Genomic DNA, 21,749 nt, shown 5'->3' with positions numbered 1-21,749 from the left:
TTTGTTTCAAGTGCTGAACTTTTATTTATAGTTATGAGTCATGTTTTTCATACTTTAGAGTCACTGGGACATAGTAATGGATAAAACAACATTTTAAAAATGTAGTGAAAGATGTGACAACACTGTGATTTATTTTTATTTGAAAGAAACAATAGCAAACCATCTGTGCTGTGTATCAGTAATGTTGTAAAAACATTTGAATACTTCAATTAATATAATGAAAGAAAACAGAGCAGCATGTCAATGTAGAGTAACAGTGCTGATGTTAAAAAAAGGATAACAACAGTTTACCCCTCTACAATGGCATTCTGTGCTAGCATAATTTCTTTTTACCCATGTTTATGCTCATATATTGCAAACAAATCTGGATTAAAGCGCTATTAATGTATTTTTTTTTTGTTGGAAAACAATTTTTTTTCTTTTTTAATCGGCTTAAATTAGATTCTATGTCACAGCATCCTGTTAAGGGTTAAAACAAATAACCTGCAGAAATTGTGTAATTGAAAAAGGAGATCTTTCCAGTTACACAATTCTGAAGGTATAAAGCAAGAAACCTGAGACAATACACATGAATGTAGCTATAACTGTAGCTTTTAGTCATTTAAGATCAGCTGGTCTTTGATGTTAATATACAATTGCATCACTCACTTAGTAAGCTGATGAGTTATGAATTTTCCATCATTGTGTAGGCAGGTACATTTTAACCCTGTCCAGCAAAGCAGTGGGATCCTGGAGGAAAGCTGGAAGGTTGTTCTTGCTAATGTAGGCAGCCGAGCCCACAGCAGCAGCCGACAGAAGCAGAGGCCACTTATATGATCTCCTGGGTTTGGGCTCATCGCATTGCCTGGTCTGCATAGGTTGAGCCATTCTCTCCCACTGAGTGAGGATTGCCTCGCGGGCTCCAGCCCACTTTCCTGGCCCCCTGAGACGATACTGGTACGGCGTGCAGGGACCAAAGAGCACATTCATTCCCAGCCTGGGGTCAGTCAGCAGCATCCTTGGGATGTTGGGTTGAACTCCCACTAGCTCTGCTATTTCATCCATGTAGCTGATGTAGTCCACCTGGATGGTGTGTCTCTGACTGGTGACATACCTGAAAAAGTTTGAGTTGAACATATGAAGATGCAGATCTTAAACATAGGTTTCTATAAAGCTGAGTAAATCCACTTCATTACCTTTGAGCCATGGCCTCCTGCTTACACTGAATATCTTTTAGCATGGCAGCTGATGGAGGAAGCTTTATGCAGCCTGTTTGAAAGGGGACAAAGCTGTTTACTGTAGTAAAAATAACAACTCTATAAAAATTCTAAAATCCTGAGTGATGAGAAAAAGCTGTGTTAAAGAAAAAGTAATTTTTTACCTTTGAAGACACGTGTAGCCCATCTGGCCTGCATCTCAGAGATGGGCATAATGGCTCCCAGTGGCTGCACTAGACCAATGATAGCCAGAGTCGGGCGTTCGAGCTCAGGAGGAAACACATATTTGTACAGAGATGCTTTGTTGTTAGACACAGAGACCACCTGTGAAGCCAGGAATGGAAAGGAAAACTGGTATCCTGTAGCAAACACCTGAAAGACAGCGGTCCATGTTAGTCAAAAGTCAATTTCACTGATCTCTATGAAGGTGAAGAAAAGTATGTAATTCCAGACCTACCACCAAGTCAACATCTTCCACTACACTGCCATCATCAAACTCCACACTGGAACCTTGAAATCTGCGGATGTTGGGTTTCACCTGAACTGTTCCAGAGAGGATGCGGTTGGGAAGCTCATCATTCACTGTGGGATGTTGGCTGAACAGCCTGAAATAAAAAGTCAAAAATACAAAACAAATTCAGAAAGGAGTTTTTTCATATTATTTTATTTATACAAAAAAATCTAATTGCAAACATGAATATCAGAAAATGTCAACGTTGTCAGGCACTGATTTTGACAAGGGGTTGTTGTTGTAGCCAGAAGTTTCATACTTTGAACTGGTTGTTTACACTGGACATTGCACTGTTGTTGCATAAAATAACACCAACATTGACGCCAGCACAGCCCCATCAAAATTAATAATGGTGCTTAAAATGTGTCAGAGTTGATCGTATCCTGAACAATATGTGTCACTGCTCAGGAAAAAAAAAAAAAAGAGGCAACAATGATGATATATGCAGTAATCAATACAGGAAGCAAAGTGACTGCATGCAGAAAATTCTCATCTTTTCCAGCTGCTGAAGCATCTGCAGATGCATAAGCTGGGACTTTTCTGAGAACCTGCACTGATAGATCACTGAAATGGCCAAACCACTCATCCAGCTTCACTGTGCCAGCTTTGTGGGCCAGGTTACAAAACTCAAGGGGTGCATGATACACCTAAAAAAGCAAAATATTGCAAGTAACATATCACGCTGCTTCTGGTGTGTGCCACTGTTCAGAAGGACAAAGGTGAGCACAAAAAGGCCATCATTTTTGTCTTAGAACAACTACTTGGAAAAATCGAACGTGGCAGATTATATTACATTCTATACTAGCTACAAATACAGTACCTGTGTTTTGGCTTTAGATTGTAAAGACCATGATTGAATCTTTGGTTGAGCCGACTCTCTGCCATACTACAGAAAAAATCAAAGGGAAGGATTTTCCTCAGAATGTCCAGGATTCTATTAAAAGTCAGGTCAAGGGGCACCCCATTGTCTCCAACTCTGTTCAGAACCCAGGCTCCTCTTCGAGTGCTCAGGTAAAGCTTTGAAGGAAAGAAAGAGTAGTTAGCTCTCTTGTTGGTTCTGTCTGAATTGTCTCAATTTTACTTTCTAAACTACTAATATTACTAATTACTAATATGTAAATAAAGCATTAAGAAGATGTACAAGTTAAATAATTATGCCCATTGTTTGGTTTTACATGCTTGTATTTATATTGGATTCAGCTTTAAAACTGTGAGAATCATGAAGTTTCACATGTTAAATACTAAATCAGTTCAGACACATTTTTTCTCTAATGATGCGACCAACTCATTCCAACCTGCTTGGTGACTCTACTCAGTTCCACTGCTATGTCTCCTCCAGAGTTTCCAATTCCAATCACCACGACCTTTTTATTCCTCCACTCCTCGGGAGTCTTGTAGTCTCTGCTGTGGAAATACTTCCCTGTGAAAGTGTCAATGCCTGAAGAAAATAAGACAGACTTATGGTGGGTAGACACAATGTTTCAATACTTCTGCTCTGACCTATATTTGAAGATACGTGAAAGTATCAAGGGTTGATTTAAACAATAACACAATTCCCTCTTTATCTTGCTACAACTGCAGAGTCAGTAGTTTTTTCCCCCCCTTGAGGTAACTAAGAGGTAATCGATTGTAGGCCAAGGGTTACCTGGAAAGTCATGAAGAGGCATGTTGGGGTTGCAGTGATGTCCAATACAGATCATCACAGCTTCAAAAATGTGTTTCTCCTTCTTGCCATCCTTGTTCTCCGTTTCAACAACCCACTCGCCTGAATGAGAAAAATCTGATTTCTGCTTCACCTGCAAGACTTTGGTCTGGACAACAGAAAGACAGACGCAGGGGACAGAACAAAGTTTTTTTTTTCTATGAAATTAATGTTGTAGTAATTAGGATTTAATTTTATTTATTTATTTTTTAATTATGTGATACAATTTACCATTTCAGACATCATAAAGCATTCTTACATTAAAGCGTATGTGCTTGGTGAGCTGGAAGTGGTCAGCGTACAGCCGAAAGTAGTCCATGATGAGGGAGTTGTGCATGAAGTTTGGGAAGTGTGCCGGGATGGGAAAGTCACTGAAACACATCATCTCCTTTGAGGTGTTGATGATGACAGAGTGGTAGATGCTGGCCCTGTCTGGCTCTGGATTCTCCTAAAGTTAAAAAATAAATAAATAAATAAATAAATAAATAAATAAATAATTGAGCTGAAGCACCATTACTCTTTCAATGCTCGTCAGAGGCCTGAGTACAGTTTTATTGCATTTGTAGTTTAGTTATATCTATGTTTTTACGCGTCTAATAAATATGATGCAAATATTGTACTTTGTTTTTCACACCATTTATTTTAGAGTTTACATTTCCCAATATAATCTGCTCTATTACTGATAATTATTGAAATTAAGAATATTTAATGCTAAAACTTTTGAACTAGGTATTAGGCTTCTTGAGAAAGATTACCACTTTTTCTCAAGTAAGAAATCTAAATACTTGTTTTGTCACTGAGCAAACAAGATGCCTAATTCAAAACAGTGCTTCAACCCTTGTGCCCGCACCATTTTTAGCATAATATTTATTTCGGATCAAATTCTGATTCTCAGTGCGCACCATGTGCCCCCGAAATGAAGGAAATCCACTTCATATGTATGAAAAATGATAAAACATGACCAAAAAGTAAAGTGATTCACATAGCGTCAGCCAACCTTAAACCTCCACAGACCACCAATGTCATCGCTGCTTTCGAAGCACACAGGCTCCAGCCCCTCATCCAAACAGCACTTTATGCAAGCCAGACCCGAAGACCCTCCTCCGATCACTGCCACACGACGGGTCATACTGCAGCTCTGCGAAGGAGACAGTGCAAAATATGTTTACTGTTAACAAGAAGCTGCAGCCAATGAGCTACGCAGAGCAGGAAGTTGTGCAGAAAACAAGAGTAATAACAACGTTACATTCATTTCCCCCGTTAAATCGCAGGCTCTCCAGTTATGTTTACATTACTGCCGAACAACACTTCCTCTAATACTGAATATGTTCCACATTTAAAACTTGGCAAAAATCAAAGTGACTTAATATGTTTATTAGCTGTTCGAAACGCCACACAACGCAGACAACTCAGTAAAGAGTGCAATCGTTGCCAAACTTTAACAGACTTCACGGACAGTACAAACAGTCTCCGACAGCCGCAATCATCGGCTTTAAATCTGTTCCAGGAAGCACTCATCAGCTGCGATCGCATATGCTCGTTTCCTACCTTTGATGCCTCGAAGAAAGAAACAATGTTTATCGTGCTGCAAGCAACTCAACTGTGGGCGGAGCGAGAGCTGCTCCCCTGAATTTATAAAGTAGCATGCTGACCCTTGATTCACTGTGGCGTCAGAATAAGACCGAGGGAAAAGCAAACAGACAACGCCTCTGCATGGCAGGACTGATGTGCACAACACACCTATAAAAATAGAAAAACAATAGTTCACAAAGCGCAAGAGCACAACAGGAGATATATTCTATTACAAAAGAGGAAGAAAAAAGATAAAATAACTACAAATAAATCACATTTCAAAGGACATTCAGATTTATTTTTTATTTTGTGTTCATGAATTTTTCCTTTTGTTGTGTTTTGCACTCAATTTCCAAAGCATGTAAAATGAAAAACATCATGTTATATGCTGCATTTAACAGTCATCCGGAGATACTACATGCTGTGTTTGTCTTTAGAAGGCACGGATCCCGCTGCCAGCCAACCGGTGTGATCAGTGGTTTGTTCTGGTTATTTATTTACAGAAATCCAACCGTGTATAACGTCAGTGTGAATTTACAAGCTCACTCAAGATCTTTTTCTGCATAAAGAAGTAAGCCTCATTGTAAAACTGTCATACTAATATGTGTTTACTTCTGTAAGTCTTTGTCTTCTTTGTGTTAAAAAAGAAAAAAAGGATATGAAATGTTCTGGACTCAAATGAAACGGTTACATTTTTAGGGTTTTCTGTGGGCTAAAGTCAAGGAGCGGCACCTTTCATAAAGCCCTATACCTAAGAGGTTATACGATAGAGATATGTCTTTGTATCAGAGGAAAAGTGGGACTGACTACCCGGGGTCTTGGAATGAAAAGCTTATTGGTTTTGTTTTCAAGTTGTTAAAGTCCAACGTCCAATGTCAGACGTGACTGTTTCAAAATGACCTGGTTTAGCTTTCCACCATGAAATGCATGACCCTAAATTTCAGAAACAGCCGGACAAAGTGAAGCAGCATCAATTCCCTCTTCAAATTATGTGCCACAAGCTGAATTCTACAGTGGCAACTGAAAGTTTTTCCAAGCAGTCATTTATGTCGATACCAGTTTCAACTGAAAATTCAGCAACAAACGTCAAGCAGTATCAAGCTTTGTTATATGTTGGACCAGCTGAGAGGTAAGTAAAGGATTTTAAGGAAGCAGGGACATTTCCTGCTGATGAAACAGGATCTTCAAATACCGCAGTGACACTGCTTAAATATTTTTTTTAACTTACTTTGCTACTTCTAATGAAACACTGTCAAACAGCACTGATATGCTTGCGTATGTTTTCATGCATTATTAAATCAACCTTTAAGTGTTAAAAAACTGCCAGGGTACTGCAAGTCCTCAACCTGCCAATTGTTGCGTTTTAGTCTGTCTTCATTCTCTCATTTTCTCTGTTTGTTTGTATTTATGTGCGTTTGTATGCACTGGCCTTTCTGCATTGTGGGGACCAAGTTTCAGACACACACCTGGTGGCAGGAACACACCTGCTCTGATGATCTCGTTTGGGCAGCTTCATAAGGAAGGAGCAGTGGATCAGTCTTTGCTGGATTGTTGCCTTGAAAGCGGTAAATGAAGCGTTGCTCCTGCTCCTATTTTTTGGGTTAATTGTGAAGATACGTTAACTGGTCTGTCCCTGTGCACAGCATTTAGAAATTGTGAGATATCGAGTGGTGAGCTGACTCTGGTGTGACAAAGCTACTTTGTCTGCATCTAAAAGGAAACCTTGTGGAGACTGGACCTTCCAACTGCTAAGATATTTTTTGAACGGTGTTTTTTCTGTTGACTGTGAATAAATGCACTGTATGCAGCCGTGGGTGCGAGTCCTGCCTCTAAACATGACACAAATCTTTGAGCCCTAAAAATAATAAATACTTTAAAAGAAGAAAGAAAAATCATGGACTCTTAAGCTTGACACTAAGCAAAAGCCGCAAGTGGCCATAAAGTAACTGTAGAAAACATGTAGACTTATGGAAATTATTTATTAGAAATTTTATTAGAAAATTTCATTACTGGCTACTGGAACGACCACAGATTGTTGGCTGAGTTATTTGCCAGAAAATAAAATTAAAAAACAAAATTTTAAGAAAGCTGCAGAAACACTTCTGTTCAGATTCTAGTGCAGAGTTAAACAAATCCAGAATGTATATTTTAAAAACTCATGTCTTTCATTGTTAAAAACAGTCTAATGCAGCCTCTTCGTTAACATTAGTACTATTATACTATTAGAAGGTCTATTGTGGTCCTCATGCCACTGTGGTCATTAGAAGTCGAACCATTCGTTCTCACTATGTGATGATGGCCTGGCTGACTTCAGCCAAGTAAACTGATTAAACTTTCATTATTTTAAGCCTGTATAGCAAAGCAGTGGGATCCTGAAGGAAAGCTGGAAGGTTGTTCCTTTTAACATAGACAGTGAAGGACAAAGCAGCAGCCGACAGAAGCAGAGGCCACTTATATGATCTGCTGGGTTTGAGCTCATCACATGGTCTGGTCTGCATAGGTTGAGTCACTCTCTCCCACTGAGTGAGGATTGCCTGGCGGGCTCCAGCCCACTTTCCTGGCCCCCTGAGACGATACTGGTACGGCGTGCAGGGACCAAAGAGCACATTCATTCCCAGCCTGGGGTCAGTCAGCAGCATCCTTGGGATGTTGGGTTGAACTCCCACTAGCTCTGCTATTTCATCCATGTAGCTGATGTAGTCCACCTGGATGGTGTGTCTCTGACTGGTGACATACCTAAAAAAGTTTGAGTTGAACATATGAAGATGCAGATCTTAAACATAGGTTTCTATAAAGCTGAGTAAATCCACTTCATTACCTTTGAGCCATGGCCTCCTGCTTACACTGAATATCTTTTAGCATGGCAGCTGATGGAGGAAGCTTTATGCAGCCTGTTTGAAAGGGGACAAAGCTGTTTACTGTAGTAAAAATAACAACTCTATAAAAATTCTAAAATCCTGAGTGATGAGAAAAAGCTGTGTTAAAGAAAAAGTAATTTTTTACCTTTGAAGACACGTGTAGCCCATCTGGCCTGCATCTCAGAGATGGGCATAATGGCTCCCAGTGGCTGCACTAGACCAATGATAGCCAGAGTCGGGCGTTCGAGCTCAGGAGGAAACACATATTTGTACAGAGATGCTTTGTTGTTAGACACAGAGACCACCTGTGAAGCCAGGAATGGAAAGGAAAACTGGTATCCTGTAGCAAACACCTGAAAGACAGCGGTCCATGTTAGTCAAAAGTCAATTTCACTGATCTCTATGAAGGTGAAGAAAAGTATGTAATTCCAGACCTACCACCAAGTCAACATCTTCCACTACACTGCCATCATCAAACTCCACACTGGAACCTTGAAATCTGCGGATGTTGGGTTTCACCTGAACTGTTCCAGAGAGGATGCGGTTGGGAAGCTCATCATTCACTGTGGGATGTTGGCTGAACACCCTGAAATAAAAAGTCAAACAAAACAAATTCCGACATGAAACAATCCAGACACCAATTACATTGTAAAATGTAATGTATTAGTAGAATACTATACCTGTGCCTTGGCTTTAGGTTGTACAGAGCGTGATCAAATTTTTTGTTGAGCCGGCTCTCTCTCAGACTACAGAAAACACCAAAGGGAAGATTTTTTCTTAGGAAACCTGTCGCCCTGTTAAAAAACAAGTCAACAGGAATCCCATTGTCCCAGACTCTATTCAGAATCCATGCTCCCCTTCGAGTGCTCAGGTAAAGCTTGAATGAAGGAAACAAAAAAAATTAGCAAGTTTTGCTGTTACGTCTTCTTTAATGTCCACATCCATGTGTCACAGGTCACTGCTTGTGTAGTATTTAAACTGTTTTCAGCCTAAAACTGTGAGAATGTTGAAACGTCACGTGAAATTATTTTCATCACTAAGAATGTTAAATACTCAACCAGTTCAGACACATTTTTTCTCTAATGATGCGACCAACTCATTCCAACCTGCTTGGTGACTCTACTCAGTTCCACTGCTATGTCTCCTCCAGAGTTTCCAATTCCAATCACCACGACCTTTTTATTCCTCCACTCCTCGGGAGTCTTGTAGTCTCTGCTGTGGAAATACTTCCCCGTGAAAGTGTCAATGCCTGAAGAAAATAAGACAGACTTATGGTGGGTAGACACAATGTTTCAATACTTCTGCTATAAAAAGACTGATCTATATTTGAAGACAGGCAAAAGTTTCACTCATGCTTTGTTGAAGGTTGATTAGTTCTGCCCCTTGAGTGAACTATAAGATAAGAATAACGTTCCTTTTGATAAAGTATATAGTTGGATCAGGTGACCCAAAATCCTCCCTTAGTTATACTGCAATAGGTCTAGGATTCCACCGATGCATTTTGTGTTTCTTCATCAGTCATCTTTTTTGCTTAGTATGTGTTAATACACCTCTCTGGATTTAATTATTAGTTATTATTAATCTCTGGCTCACTTCCACAGCATTTCTTTGTCCTGTCTTCATCCGCTTACTCCCAAACTGGCACTGAATTGAATGTTGATAGCTTGTAGTGCAAGGGTTACCTGGAAAGTCATGAAGAGGCATATTGGGGTTGCAGTGATGTCCAATACAGATCATCACAGCTTCAAAAATGTGTTTCTCCTTCTTGCCATCCTTGTTCTCCGTTTCAACAACCCACTCGCCTGAATGAGAAAAATCTGATTTCTGCTTCACCTGCAAGACTTTGGTCTGGACAACAGAAAGACAGACGCAGGGGACAGAACAAAGTTTTTTTTTTCTATGAAATTAATGTTGGAGTAATTAGGATTTAATTTAAATTATTTATTTTTTAATTATGTGATACAATTTACCATTTCAGACATCATAAAGCATTCTTACATTAAAGCGTATGTGCTTGGTGAGCTGGAAGTGGTCAGCATACAGCCGAAAGTAGTCCATGATGAGGGAGTTGTGCATGTAGTTTGGGAAGTGTGCCGAGATGGGAAAGTCACTGAAACACATCATCTCCTTTGAGGTGTTGATGATGACAGAGTGGTAGATGCTGGCCCTGTCTGGCTCTGGATTCTCCTAAAGGGGGAAATTTATTTAAAAAGATAATTGAGCTGAAGCACCATTACTCTTTCAATGCTCGTCATAGGCTTGAGCACAGTTTTATTACATTTGTAGTTCATTTATATCTATGTTATTACACATCTACTGCAAATATTGTACTTTGTTTTTCACGCCATTTATTTTAGAGTATAAATCTACCAATATAAGTCTGCTGTATTATTGATAAGACTACTTTACAGTGCATAAGGTGACATATACTTCATATAACACTTGCTGTTGGAGACTTAATTACTTCAATAATATCTACAGTATTGTGCAAAAATCTTGAGCCATCCATTTATATTTTTCTTGAAAGGAACCAGACAATTTTATAAAGTGGTCTTGAGTGCTGCTTCTCCAGGCTTTCTGGAGGTTTTTGAGATTTTCTTTAGACATCGGCTGTCTTTTCAGTCAGTTTTAGTTTGGCTCTTGTACCTGATGATTTTCAAAATGAAAATTTAAAATTGAGATGCTGAGATGTTCTGCTGTGTGAAATGTAATTTTAAAAATTTATGGCAGCAACACTACTCAAAAAAAAAAGTTGTAGCGCTTTTATACCTTTCCACATTGATTAGGTTTGCCAGATGGTCCCTCACATTTTTAGTCCAGAGAATAGGCACCCATTTTTTCTAAAAAGGGTTTCAAATTTAGATTTATTTTGTACTTAGAAGTCTCCAATTTAAATAAACCTGTGGCCAATTAGTTTTAAAGTGCTCATCCAGATGTTTCTTTTTATTACCGCTTACATAATTAATCTAGTAAAAGGAAAGCACCAACCTTAAACCTCCACAGACCACCAATATCATCACTACTTTCGAAGCACACAGGCTCCAGCCCCTCATCCAAACAGCACTTGATACAGGCCAGACCTGAAGCCCCTCCACCAATCACTGCCACACGACGACTCATGCTGCAGCTCTGCGAAGGAGACATCAGATCGGTTCAAAAATGTTTACTGTTAACAAACTGCAGCCAAAGAGCTGTACGCAACAAGTAATTACCTTCGGAAGAAACAGAAAAAGCTGAAACAGACTTTTAACCTGATGTAGCAGTTTCTTCTTGACCAGGGGTAGGCAAATCCAGGCCTCGAGTGCCTGTGTCCTGCAGGTTTTTAGATTTTGTAGATATTACCCTGGCTCAGCGCACCTGAATTAAATGATTAGTTCATTACCAGGCCTCTGGAGGACTTCAAGACATGCTGAGTTGGTAATTTGGCAATTTGAAAGTGCTGTGTTGGATCAAAGACACATCTAAAACCTGCAGGACACCAGCACTTGAGGCCTGGAGTTGCCTAGTCCTGCCCTAGATGATATGACGACAGTCAAGTCAAGTATTTATTTATTGTCATTGTCAAAGAACAATGAAATTGCGTTTGGGGCTTCCGTACAACCCGTAAATAAAATAATGAAGAAAAAAAAAAATACCCCTTAAAACCTAAGTGTAAATATTTAACCCAGTGTGACTTCAGTGCAATGAGACAATCCTTAGCAACAACATGAGAACATGACAGGTAATGTTCATAGGACATTCAGACAAAGACCTGAGAAACATGACAAAGTGCAACAATGCAACCCGTTCAATATTATTATTATTGACAGCGTTGATCTTTATTCTGTTATCTTGTAAAAAAGCATAAGGTTCAGAAAAATTATAGTGATTACAAAATGGTTCATTTCAGGCTAGAATAGCAAAGGGAAACCTGTCAGTAGAGAAATGAAAGAGAAGGAACAGGGAGTATCAAAAAAGAAGGAGAGAAAAAATTAACAGCCAGCCCGAGTTGAAGAAAGAGTTTCTCATAAAGGAAAGGGAAAGATGGAGAAATAGAGTGAAAAAGAGAAAAATAAAGAACATCAGTGATCTGAAAGAAAGAGAAAAAAGGCAGAAGAGAAGGTTTTGGAAGAAAGCACAGAGAGACAAAAGGAGAGGAAGTACAGCAGGGTCTAAACACACAACCACAGAGTACTTTAGGAATCAAGGAGTAGTAGGTAGCTACTTGCTGGTGAACTATTAAGATGTAGAACTTGACATGTGCAAAAACAGAATTGTTATGTGTCTTGTGATATTACAAAGGTTGCTAAGGTTTAATAGTTATTTTGAAAGAAATAATATCTTGTTTGCTACTAGTGTGTCAACACCGTCAGATTTGTGTCACCACCATCAGCACCTTGTCAACTCCATAATATGGAGTTTTGGTTTATTTTTCTCTTTTGGAGAACCATATATTTTCCTCCCTTATGAGCTTCCAATAAAAATACTTAATTTTTTCAATAAATGTGTAATTTGCATTCTGCTTAATATGATTGTTTCTTATAGAGATTAAATACAAGCTTCTGAAAATATGTATGACTGTAACTTTAATAATAAAAAGCCAAAACAATCTTACTTTTGAATGTAGTATAATTACTTTGAAAACATATGTGCATAAACAATAGAATAGAGAAGCTGCTAATAGTCAAAATAGCTGAAACAACTTAATTAAAAATATATATTTTTGCATTTCTTTGTGTCTGACGGTGTTGACAAAAACCTTGCACTTCTCCAGCAAAAACATAAATTATTAAAAAATGTTACACCTGGGAGATTGTACCAAAACATGGTGAGACAGCCAAAACTTTGTGTAACAATTATATGTAAATATGTTTTTGAAAAATCAAAAAATATATTTTAGAAAATTAAAACCTGTTTCGTCCCTAATCTCAGGAATCACTGATAGCCAATAGGCTACTGCCTGCAGGAGTGGTAGCCTACATACATTACAAAGTGCTGTAAACATTACTCTTGATTCTGCTACACTTATGAACTCAAATGTTATACAAAGTTCTTACCTCTAGTACGTTGAAGAAAAAAATAATTTTTGTGTTGCCTGTAGCCTAGTAGTAGCTAGAGTGAGAGCTGTGCAAGTAGGGTGCTAATCATTGATTCCAAAGCAAGCAAGCCCTTGGATGGACTGCTGACCTATAAGGAGAGTTAATATGAGTAAACAGAATGAGACTGAAATGAACTCTGAACTCACCATCTCTGGTCCAACTACAATGACTGAGGCTAACTCTGTGGCTAAGTGCAAGGGGTACTTTGTCCACGCTAGTTTAGCATTTCTTTTACTTATTTACTGTTATTATTTACTTATTTACTGTTACTTATGCTTATGTTGGTTGTTGCTTTATTGTTGCTTTTTTTCAGCAGGTGATCAAGCAGATTTCCAGTGTCTTTTCTCTCTATCCCTCTTCTCCTCCATTTTTCTTTCCTCTCCTTCTGTTAACTCTCTTCCCAACTTTTCTTTCCTTTTTCTTTTTCTTTCCTGTCACCTGTCACTTTCCTGTTTCTTGGCCTTCAGACAATAATTCCAATTACTACAGTACAGGATGGGGAAAAAAAGGAATTCTTTTAATTTACATTTGTAATGTACTGTGTTTTAAGTGGGATTTCATCTGTTTGGGTGTGCGTATTCACAACCATGCTTAAGTTCTGGCTGGTTTTTGTTTTTTTTAAACACGTGACTTTTGCTACACTTGCACAGCAACAGATCTGTGCAGTGATTTGTATTGGTGTGGATTGGTTTGTCTGTAAGTGGATGATTCCTTGACCTTGCGGATCAGGCTCACAGGATCAGGCTTTCGTATGTACCACCAGGGGGTGAATTACTCAGTCTTCATTTTGCAGATTGGACACTTTTATCTGTACTAACAATATTTAATGATTATTCATTCCTATGGATAAAAGATTTTCTTATGGTTCCACAAGTAAGATGCACTAATGTTCAGTTTCTGATGAACTTTAGTGCACCTTACTTTACTGTGAGGAAAATGTCATGGCATGCTGTGTATAGCAGCTAATCGCTGACATCTATTGAATAGCTCATGCTGTTGCACTTTGATTGTTCAGCGATATTAATATCAATCTTGAGAATTTTTTTTGAGCTTGTATGAATTGTTTTCTGGTTGTTGCACCCACAATGGTATGCTGCTGTAGCCCCTTTGCTTTAATGTGTTTTTGTATATTCAGTGATGATCTTCTGAATACCTTAGTTATAATGTGTGGTTAACATTTTTCTCGGGCGACCGTGGCTCAGGCGGTTGGGAATCGCATCTGTAACCGGAAGGTCGCTGGTTCGATCCCTGGGCTCTCTGTCCTGGTCGTTGTGTCCCTGGGCAAGACACTTTATCCTACTTGCCTACTGGTGTTGGCCAGAGGGGCCGATGGCGCGATATGGCAGCCTCGCTTCTGTCAGTCTGCCCCAGGGCAGCTGTGGCTACAACTGTAGCTTGCCTCCACCAGTGTATGAATGTGTGAGTGAATGAATAGTGGTATTGTAAAGCGCTTTGGGTGCCTTGAAAAGCGCTATATAAATCCAATCCATTATTCTATTTTTTGGACCATTCTCTAAAAACTCTGGAGGTGACTTGCGGGGAAATCCCACAGATCAGCAGTTTCTGAAATATCGGATATGCCACAAACAACCACATGCAAGCCACATTCAGTCAGTTCAATCAACTTTTATCTCCATTCTGATGCTCGGGTTGAACTTCAACATGTTGTCTTAGCAATGTCTGAAGGCTTAAATGCATTGAGTTTTCTGTACCTAACAAACTGGCCAGTGAGTGCATAAGTTTAACTTTAGCAACTTTGTTTGAACCATACCATATAAAATTAATCATTGAAAATAATTTTCTGCTGCCAGTATTAAACAGTGACTCAAATACAAGTTTCTGTAGATAGGCATGATGCAAAAAAGCAACAGTTACCAAAAACCACACCACGAAAAACAAACACAATCAATTGTGCAGATTTAACAAATCCAGTTTTTTCATTTTTAATTTTAATATATATTTTTTATTTCTTATTCAGCTTGACAAGTTATGCACTGTAGTGTAAAAACAATCTCTGCCTACATCTCCTTCATTCACCCTGCAATTAACTGAAGAGATCTCTGGAATGAAGAAGCAGAGAAGTAAGAGACAAAGTGGAGCTTATTGTAGAAGATACAACACAACAGAGCAGCACCTGAGAGAAACATTATTATGCTCAGTTTAGAAGAATGTTTGATGTCTGGCTTTGGTTCTGTTACCACTCTGGTCTTAAAAGGCTGAAACACCCGGTCCCACTGAGTGAGGATAGCCTGACGGGCTCCAGCCCACTTTCCTGGTCCAGTCAGACGGTATTGGTATGGTGTGCAGGGTCCTAAAAAAACCTGCAGTGCCAGTGTTGGGTCCTTAAAAAAGAGCCATGGTATGTTTGGCCTTACCCCCACCTCTTCAGACAGAGAGTCCATGTAAGGGATGTAGTGAACTTGCAGTGGGTTGCGTTCTGAGCATGCAAACCTAACAGAGAAGCAAATAAAGAAATAACAGATGACACTGAAAAAGCATATATTAACCAGTCTAAGCTAAGAGACTTTGTAAAACATTAATCAGAATACAAAAAATAAGGATTCTGGTGGAGATGAGCAGCCTTTTAACATATCTTAAAAATAATTTCCTTCTTCTGATCTGATACATGGTTGCCGTGTCCTTCTCAATTTCCTTCATCATGTTCTCCTCTGTGAGGAGGGCTGTTAAACCTGTCATGGAAAAATTCAGAACAATTTCAAACACAGAGTTATTGCATGATGATCTTACTTTTGCACTGGAGCATATACTTTAGGTTTGCATTAATAGCTCTAGTGTTTTCTCAATTCAAAATATAAAGTATACATCGCAGAATTCCTACTGAAACCCCTTCCATGACTTTGCACAATCAAAATATTCTCCTATACGTTTTTATGTTTTACCTTTAAACACTCTTGTAGCCCAACAAGCCTGCATCTCAGCCAGAGGGTTAATAGCACCAAAGCCACGTATGAAGCCCACCACTGCCAGTGTTGGTGAGGTCAGTGCAGGAGGGAACACATGTTTGTAGAGCTGCAGCCTGTAACCACATTTAGCCTGTAGAGCTGAGGGCAGGAAAGGAAAGCTGTAGTTGTACCCTGTGGCAGACACAACCACATCCACCTGTATGACAGACAAACAACCCTGGGATTAGATGAACATGTGCATTTAAATCCCCTTTACATCATTTCAAAAATAAAACCAAATGAAAAGGGACAGTCCAAGAATTACTACTTGGATATCCTATATTTTTCACCTGAACAGAATAGTTGTTGAAGTCATAAACACCTTGTCTATGGTGCTTCCATCAACAAAGACCACACTACTGTAGACCCACAGAACTCCCCCACGTTTGGTTTCACTGCAACACGACCTGAGATGATTCGAGCCGGCAAGTCATCATTCACTACAGGAATCTGTGCAAAAAAGCTGAATGCAGTTTTACAGGAGCTATGTTAGTGACCAAGGCAGTTAGACACAAATACCTGGTGCAAACATACAGTAGTCATGGCAAGATATCAAGTCACTGTTATCTAAATAAATACATTCATACATACATAAAAAACTTTGTTTATATAAACATGCTGCACATTACACCATGTGTGTTTCAGATTCTCGCTCTTTTAACAAATATAATCAGAATCAGAATCAGAATACTTTATTGATCCCTGGGGGAAATTATTTTTTGTTACAGTGCTCCATTTTAAACCAACATTAAGACAAGACAGACAATACGCTAACTAAGAATAGTACAATATATACATATATATACATACATACATACATAAGTCACTTATAAATATTTGGAAAAGAAACATGTGTAGTTGTAGCAGCAAACAGTGTGTTAAGTGGATGCGTTGTACAGGGAGTACTTTAGTATTGCATTTACCTTTTGTTACAATTCCTTTGGAACATTTAACACATAATTTTTGAAGTTCTCGGTTATGATGATGTATTTTTAATTCAAACGTTTGACCATGCTTTTACCCATGTTTCGGTTTCAGGCCATATAGTTTGTGGTCCAGCGCTTGATTCAGCTTCTTCTCCAACATTGTGTTGGTCCATGAGGGGAAGAGCTTTCGTATCAGTGCGTCCATTCAAGAACTCCCGACAACATTTAGTGGAAGTCCCCCTGGCCCTACACGGCCAACAACCCATGCTCCACTTCTGGTACTGAGGTACACCTGCAGGTCATGTCAGCACAAGGAGGTTTCAGATTCACGAGTTATATTCCTTTAAGAATACAGTGCTTTCATATTCATAAACATCACTGTTCTTTTTGAATACAACATAGAAGTAAAGAAATGTAGCACAGCAGCTTACCTTCTCCGCAACCCTGCTGACATCCACAGCAATATCACCACCAGAGTTCCCAATCCCGATGACCACCACCCTTTTCCCCTCCAGACCCTCAGCACTGCAGTATTCCCAATTGTGGAAATATTTGGCTCGGAAACTCTCAATACCTGGAATGATTAAAAATAAATAAATACTGAATTTGTCGCTAAATATAAATATTTGTCAGTCATTTCAACCACCATTGGAAACATTAACAGACAACACAGTGTGTGACATCTGTTGTGTTGGAGCAAGAGCAGCTGCTGCATTTCTTAAATTTACCTGGGAAGTCTCTGAGTGGCAGGTGAGGCTGGGTGAAATGTCCAGTGCAAACCATCACGGCATCAAAAACACGGGTCTCCCTCTGACCCTCTCTGCTCTCCGTCTCCACCTCCCACTGACCCGTCACTTCAAAATTTGTCGTCTGCCTCACGCTGATTACAGTAGTCTGACACAAACACAAACACAGTTTTTTCTTTTTTATGAAGATCACCAACCTGGAAGCGTATGCGTGGCAGCAGGTTGAACGTCTGAGCATACAGACGCAGATACAGCAGGACCTCAGAGTGGTGCATGTTGTTAGGGAGGTCAGCAGGAGGCGGGAAGTCGCTGAAAGACATCATCTCTTTGGAGCTGTTGATGATCACTGACTTATAGATGTTGGCCCGCCCCGGCTCTGGCTTCTCCTGAAGGAGGAGAACATAAAGACAAAAAACGAAACACAATGCAACTTTGCTTCTATTTAAACTCTGACTTTAAGTATATTTCAAAACTCTGTCAGTGTCTTACAGGTCTCTTAATCCCTGGATGTGTCTTCTCTATTTTCACACGTTTCTGTGGGATAGTTGCCCACTCTCTCCAACTTTGATACCATCTCTCTCCTTCACTCCAGTGAAATTTAAATTGTTTATTTTAAACTTTGAATTGATGTATGAGCAGTGCATTAAGGAATTTACATTTTACAAAGCTACTTTAGTAATGTAGCTTTTGTTAAAACCACAAAACAGCTGAGAACAGATTCTGCACTTCACTTCAGTATCAAAATAACTGAACTGCTCTTCATTTTAACACTTGATCCATGTTAGACCAGCCAGTTAAGTACATTTTCTGGGATCTCTGCTTTAACGTTGCACAAGTCATTCTCAGCAAAGCTGCATCTCTGTGTGTGTCACTACAGAAAAAATAGCACTGCAGATCACATTGTCACATATTCCCAACAAAGGTTGTTTGAAATACATGATTCAAGAATTTAAAGCAACTAATTTTTCAACTTTTTTCAAAAGCTCGTTTTTTACATTTTTTTTTTTTTTTACAATTTCTTTTCTAAATTTTGAACTTCCATTTATGTGTCTGTATTTAAAAACAGTAAACCTTGCAAGAAACGATTCAACAATTTGAATGTTAAGCTTCACTTCAATATGCTGTCATTTATATCCCCCCCAAAAACCCCATTGTTTCCCACCTTAAATCTCCAAAGACCTCCAATGTCATCACTGCTTTCAAAACATGTGGGCTCCAGACCTTCATCCAGACAGCCTTTGATGCTCGTCACTCCCGAGGGTCCTGCACCGATCACTGCCACTCTCTGAACCATGCTTGCACAGCTAGCTGATCTGTTACAGATGTTTGCAGTTTGAAAAATGGTTGAGTTTTATGTTTATAGCATGACTGTTTCACACCCATTGTTTTGGAGTTGTTAACTTGCATGTGAGTGTGCCTTTTTTTCATTACTTGAGTCAATCAAGGATAATTACATTAAATTCAGCAGCACGCAGAGAAGTGCTGAATGAGACTGAACATTTACATTTTCTTCAGTTTTCCTGCAAAAATGAATCCAATTAGTTTTACTTGTCCTTAGCAATGGTGCTGTGATTTGGTCTAATACCTAAGTGTTTGGAGCAAACAGACCTAATTTACTGTAGAGATTTTCACTTGTAAAACACAGATTAATAACATTAGTCGCAAAAAAGGGGTTCCTCCATTGATTTTCATGCTGTAACAAAAAGTTCCCCAAACGAAGTAATAGTAGTACTAGTAGGAGGTACAGGAGGAATCACATGGTTATGTGACATATGTGACAAGTATGAAAATATAACATCTGACTTCAATCCAGGCCCATAGGAAATATATTATTATTAATTTATATGTCTTAGTAATGCTCAAGTGGCCAAATAAAGCATTGTTATGAGCTCAAGTCAGTGTCTTTGAGTAACAGCAATAATTTAAATTCCAGTGGGAGGGCCTTTGTGCACGGAAGCATCAGATTCCAAGTAAATACCAGCATTAATATCGAAGTGGTTTTCTTTAGCATTAACTCTGCGAACCATAATCTACTCCTCACTGGAGCTTCAACAGACACACTGGAGTTACAATATGCCAACTCAACCTTAAGCAAGATAGATGATTGTATCTCCTTACTTGCCCTTTTGGACTTAGTTCTTTTGGATTAGCTCTAATTTAGCAGTTTTTGGGAGGTCCCAGGTTAACCATGGATGTTTTAGGGAGGTCAGCAGTTTTAACTTCTTGAGACTGTACATGAATGACAACACACACATAACACACTACAGGGCCTGGGGCCCGTTCTTCGTACCTCGCTAAGTAGGTTAGCCGGATTAGATTGTTGACGATTTCGCGTGATCCTGGATCAGTCGGTTCCCCGAAGCTCATCCGGGACTTGCTGTCATAGCAACAGAGCCGTAAGCGTAAACCTGCTCGGGAGCAGGTTTACTTTATGTAAACAGGATTAGATCGCGGCCACGCAGGTATGTCCGCTTCATTTATACGAAAGCAACAGCGATATTTTTCCACTGTTTCACCATAAATAAATATTATCAATGTAACTAAAGGTAATGCAGCACTTGATCCTTTTATTGATGTCACACAGATACATACAGGTCATTTCCTAAAAAAGGGAAATGTACTATTAACATTCTATTACATGTATGTGATTATTACAGATGTAATTCATATTTCACAGTAGTAATTGTAAATTACTTCGTGTAATCAAGATGAGAGACCACGGCTATAAAAGCGAAGGTGGATTTGGGAAGCCTGTCGCAGCCATGTCCTGTCCGTATACGCGACCAACCCATTGCGGAAGGTGCAAGATTGATAAGGAGAGTCCTCAGAATTCAGCGTATATTGCGGGACAGACAGGATCCTTTACCTCAGCGCGACAGTGTGCTCATAGAGAGATATCGATATTCCCGTGAGGGTATTATTTACTTAACCAACTTGTTGACGAGGGGGTGCAGGACCACCACCTGTCTTTTTTTTGCTCTGCCCTTTTCTTGGTTGCTGTTATGAACAAACTAACAGAGTATTACAGGCCAGTATTACCTTGCCAAGAGACGCAAAGCAATCTAAGAGATAAATATTACCATTCTGTAGAATACTCCTGTATTCCACTTTTACTTGTTCCCATTTTCTTGTGGGTCCTGTTGTGGCTCTAATGTGAAAGGGGATATAATATAACATATTATAATATAATATAATGCCATATGATATTGGACAATATAGTGTCATATGATAGATCTACCCTACCGCCTACTGGTGTTGGCCAGAGGGGCCGATGGCGCGATATGGCAGCCTGGCTACAACCGTAGCTGCCTCCACCAGTGTGTGAATGTGGGAGTGAATGAATAGTGGTATCGTAAAGCGCTTTGGGTGCCTTGGAAAGCGCTATATGAACCCAATCCATTATTATTATTATTATTAAATTACCTACGAGTTTGACTTGTCAGCAACTTTCTGCCAGCCCTCTCTCCTTGCTTTTGCAGCCTTTGCAGTGTTCTCTTGCGTTTTAATTAAACTCTGAAACTCCTGAAATCCCTCACTCATGAGTTCTTGGTCTGCTGCCGGAAAATACCGAGCACGCCCCTTCGACATTTTCGCCGACCAATCAGCGGGTTGCCGATCAATGTTTCTACTATCGATGCGTAGCCCCTTTTACGACACCCAGTGATGTCACATTCCTGCGTCCAGCTGTAGTAATCGTCAACAGCAGGTGTGTTCGGGGAACCGGATTAGCGAGCTCACGGTTAGCGCGATGATTTGATCTTGGATGTGTCATTTGATCTTGGATGTAGTAAGCGACGTACGAAGAACGGGCCCCTGGTTGCATTGTTCTCCATAAACAGAAAACGCTGGGTTTCCTGTTTAGGGCCCGTGATGGCAAGCCGCACATGGCAAGCTCCACACCTCACCACTAGTTGCTTCACTTTAGTTTACTTTGCAGTCACTACACTTATTTTCAAATATACTGTTTCCTTATTAAATTAGTTTTTTTTTCCCGTTCAAACCTTCCAATATTAATATGGGGTGCACACATATCAACGCTGTAAGGTCAAAGTTCTGTTTTATGTTACATCTTTCTTTGTTTGAGCTACCTGGGGTTTTGGCTTCTCCTTCCTGGCTGGCAAAAGGGCTGGGGGATCTGAAGTACTGCTGACAGCCTCAGTGGACTAAACCACATGCTTCATTGCCTGGGGAGTGTTT

At 39.5% G+C, this 21,749-nt stretch overlaps 2 protein-coding genes and 1 pseudogene across 5 annotated transcripts; all 3 read right to left on the bottom strand.

The window, feature by feature from the left end:
- LOC101470326 (flavin-containing monooxygenase 5-like) lies at positions 1–5,089 on the bottom strand. 2 transcript variants are annotated; one of them, XM_012920769.5, is made up of 10 exons: positions 4,958–5,089; positions 4,407–4,547; positions 3,669–3,857; positions 3,353–3,518; positions 3,003–3,145; positions 2,528–2,724; positions 1,654–1,801; positions 1,361–1,568; positions 1,176–1,248; positions 1–1,093 (listed from the first exon to the last, which is right to left on the bottom strand). In XM_012920769.5, the coding sequence occupies exons 2-10, from the start codon at positions 4,536–4,538 to the stop codon at positions 679–681; spliced, it is 1,671 nt and encodes a 556-aa protein (XP_012776223.5). In that variant the 5' UTR covers positions 4,539–4,547; positions 4,958–5,089; the 3' UTR covers positions 1–678. The 2 variants fall into 2 exon arrangements, with proteins under 2 accessions (XP_012776223.5, XP_076736416.1); XM_076880301.1 differs by lacking the exon at positions 4,958–5,089 and adding an exon at positions 4,656–4,912.
- Positions 5,090–6,941: 1,852 nt separating this feature from the next.
- LOC101470147 (flavin-containing monooxygenase 5) lies at positions 6,942–12,998 on the bottom strand. 2 transcript variants are annotated; one of them, XM_014414290.4, is made up of 10 exons: positions 12,876–12,998; positions 10,828–10,968; positions 9,838–10,026; positions 9,522–9,687; positions 8,946–9,088; positions 8,520–8,716; positions 8,278–8,425; positions 7,985–8,192; positions 7,800–7,872; positions 6,942–7,717 (listed from the first exon to the last, which is right to left on the bottom strand). In XM_014414290.4, the coding sequence occupies exons 2-10, from the start codon at positions 10,957–10,959 to the stop codon at positions 7,309–7,311; spliced, it is 1,665 nt and encodes a 554-aa protein (XP_014269776.3). In that variant the 5' UTR covers positions 10,960–10,968; positions 12,876–12,998; the 3' UTR covers positions 6,942–7,308. The 2 variants fall into 2 exon arrangements, with proteins under 2 accessions (XP_014269776.3, XP_014269773.3); XM_014414287.4 differs by lacking the exon at positions 12,876–12,998 and adding an exon at positions 11,052–11,209.
- Positions 12,999–15,296: 2,298 nt separating this feature from the next.
- On the bottom strand, positions 15,297–20,928 carry LOC101483981 (flavin-containing monooxygenase 5-like; annotated as a pseudogene). The gene is made up of 8 exons (XR_013095705.1): positions 18,715–20,928; positions 17,750–17,938; positions 17,535–17,700; positions 17,238–17,380; positions 16,902–17,098; positions 16,203–16,343; positions 15,818–16,037; positions 15,297–15,607 (listed from the first exon to the last, which is right to left on the bottom strand). The product of XR_013095705.1 is annotated as a flavin-containing monooxygenase 5-like (transcript).
- Between the last annotated feature and the right edge of the window lie 821 nt (positions 20,929–21,749).

The sequence above is a fragment of the Maylandia zebra genome, linkage group LG23 (assembly GCF_041146795.1).
Source record: "Maylandia zebra isolate NMK-2024a linkage group LG23, Mzebra_GT3a, whole genome shotgun sequence".
NCBI classification, from domain to species: domain Eukaryota; kingdom Metazoa; phylum Chordata; class Actinopteri; order Cichliformes; family Cichlidae; genus Maylandia; species Maylandia zebra.
The sequence above is the reverse complement of the archived record's forward strand: the minus strand, read 5'-3'. Positions and strand labels throughout refer to the sequence as shown.

What these genes read in the sequence shown, in the direction of transcription:
- LOC101470326 (XM_076880301.1), bottom strand. An exon ending in AATCTAAAGCCAAAACACAG is followed by an intron (nt 1,802 to 2,527) that starts GTACTGTATTTG and finishes TTTTTATTTCAG; the next exon opens with GCTGTTCAGCCAACATCCCA. An exon ending in TGGAAGATGTTGACTTGGTG is followed by an intron (nt 1,569 to 1,653) that starts GTAGGTCTGGAA and finishes GCTGTCTTTCAG; the next exon opens with GTGTTTGCTACAGGATACCA.
- LOC101470147 (XM_014414290.4), bottom strand. Translation starts at nt 10,959, where the DNA reads ATGAGTCGTCGTGTGGCAGTGATTGGTGGAGGGGCTTCAGGTCTGGCC. An exon ending in CCAAGCACATACGCTTTAAT is followed by an intron (nt 9,688 to 9,837) that starts GTAAGAATGCTT and finishes TCTGTTGTCCAG; the next exon opens with ACCAAAGTCTTGCAGGTGAA. An exon ending in AACCTAAAGCCAAGGCACAG is followed by an intron (nt 8,426 to 8,519) that starts GTATAGTATTCT and finishes TTTTTATTTCAG; the next exon opens with GGTGTTCAGCCAACATCCCA.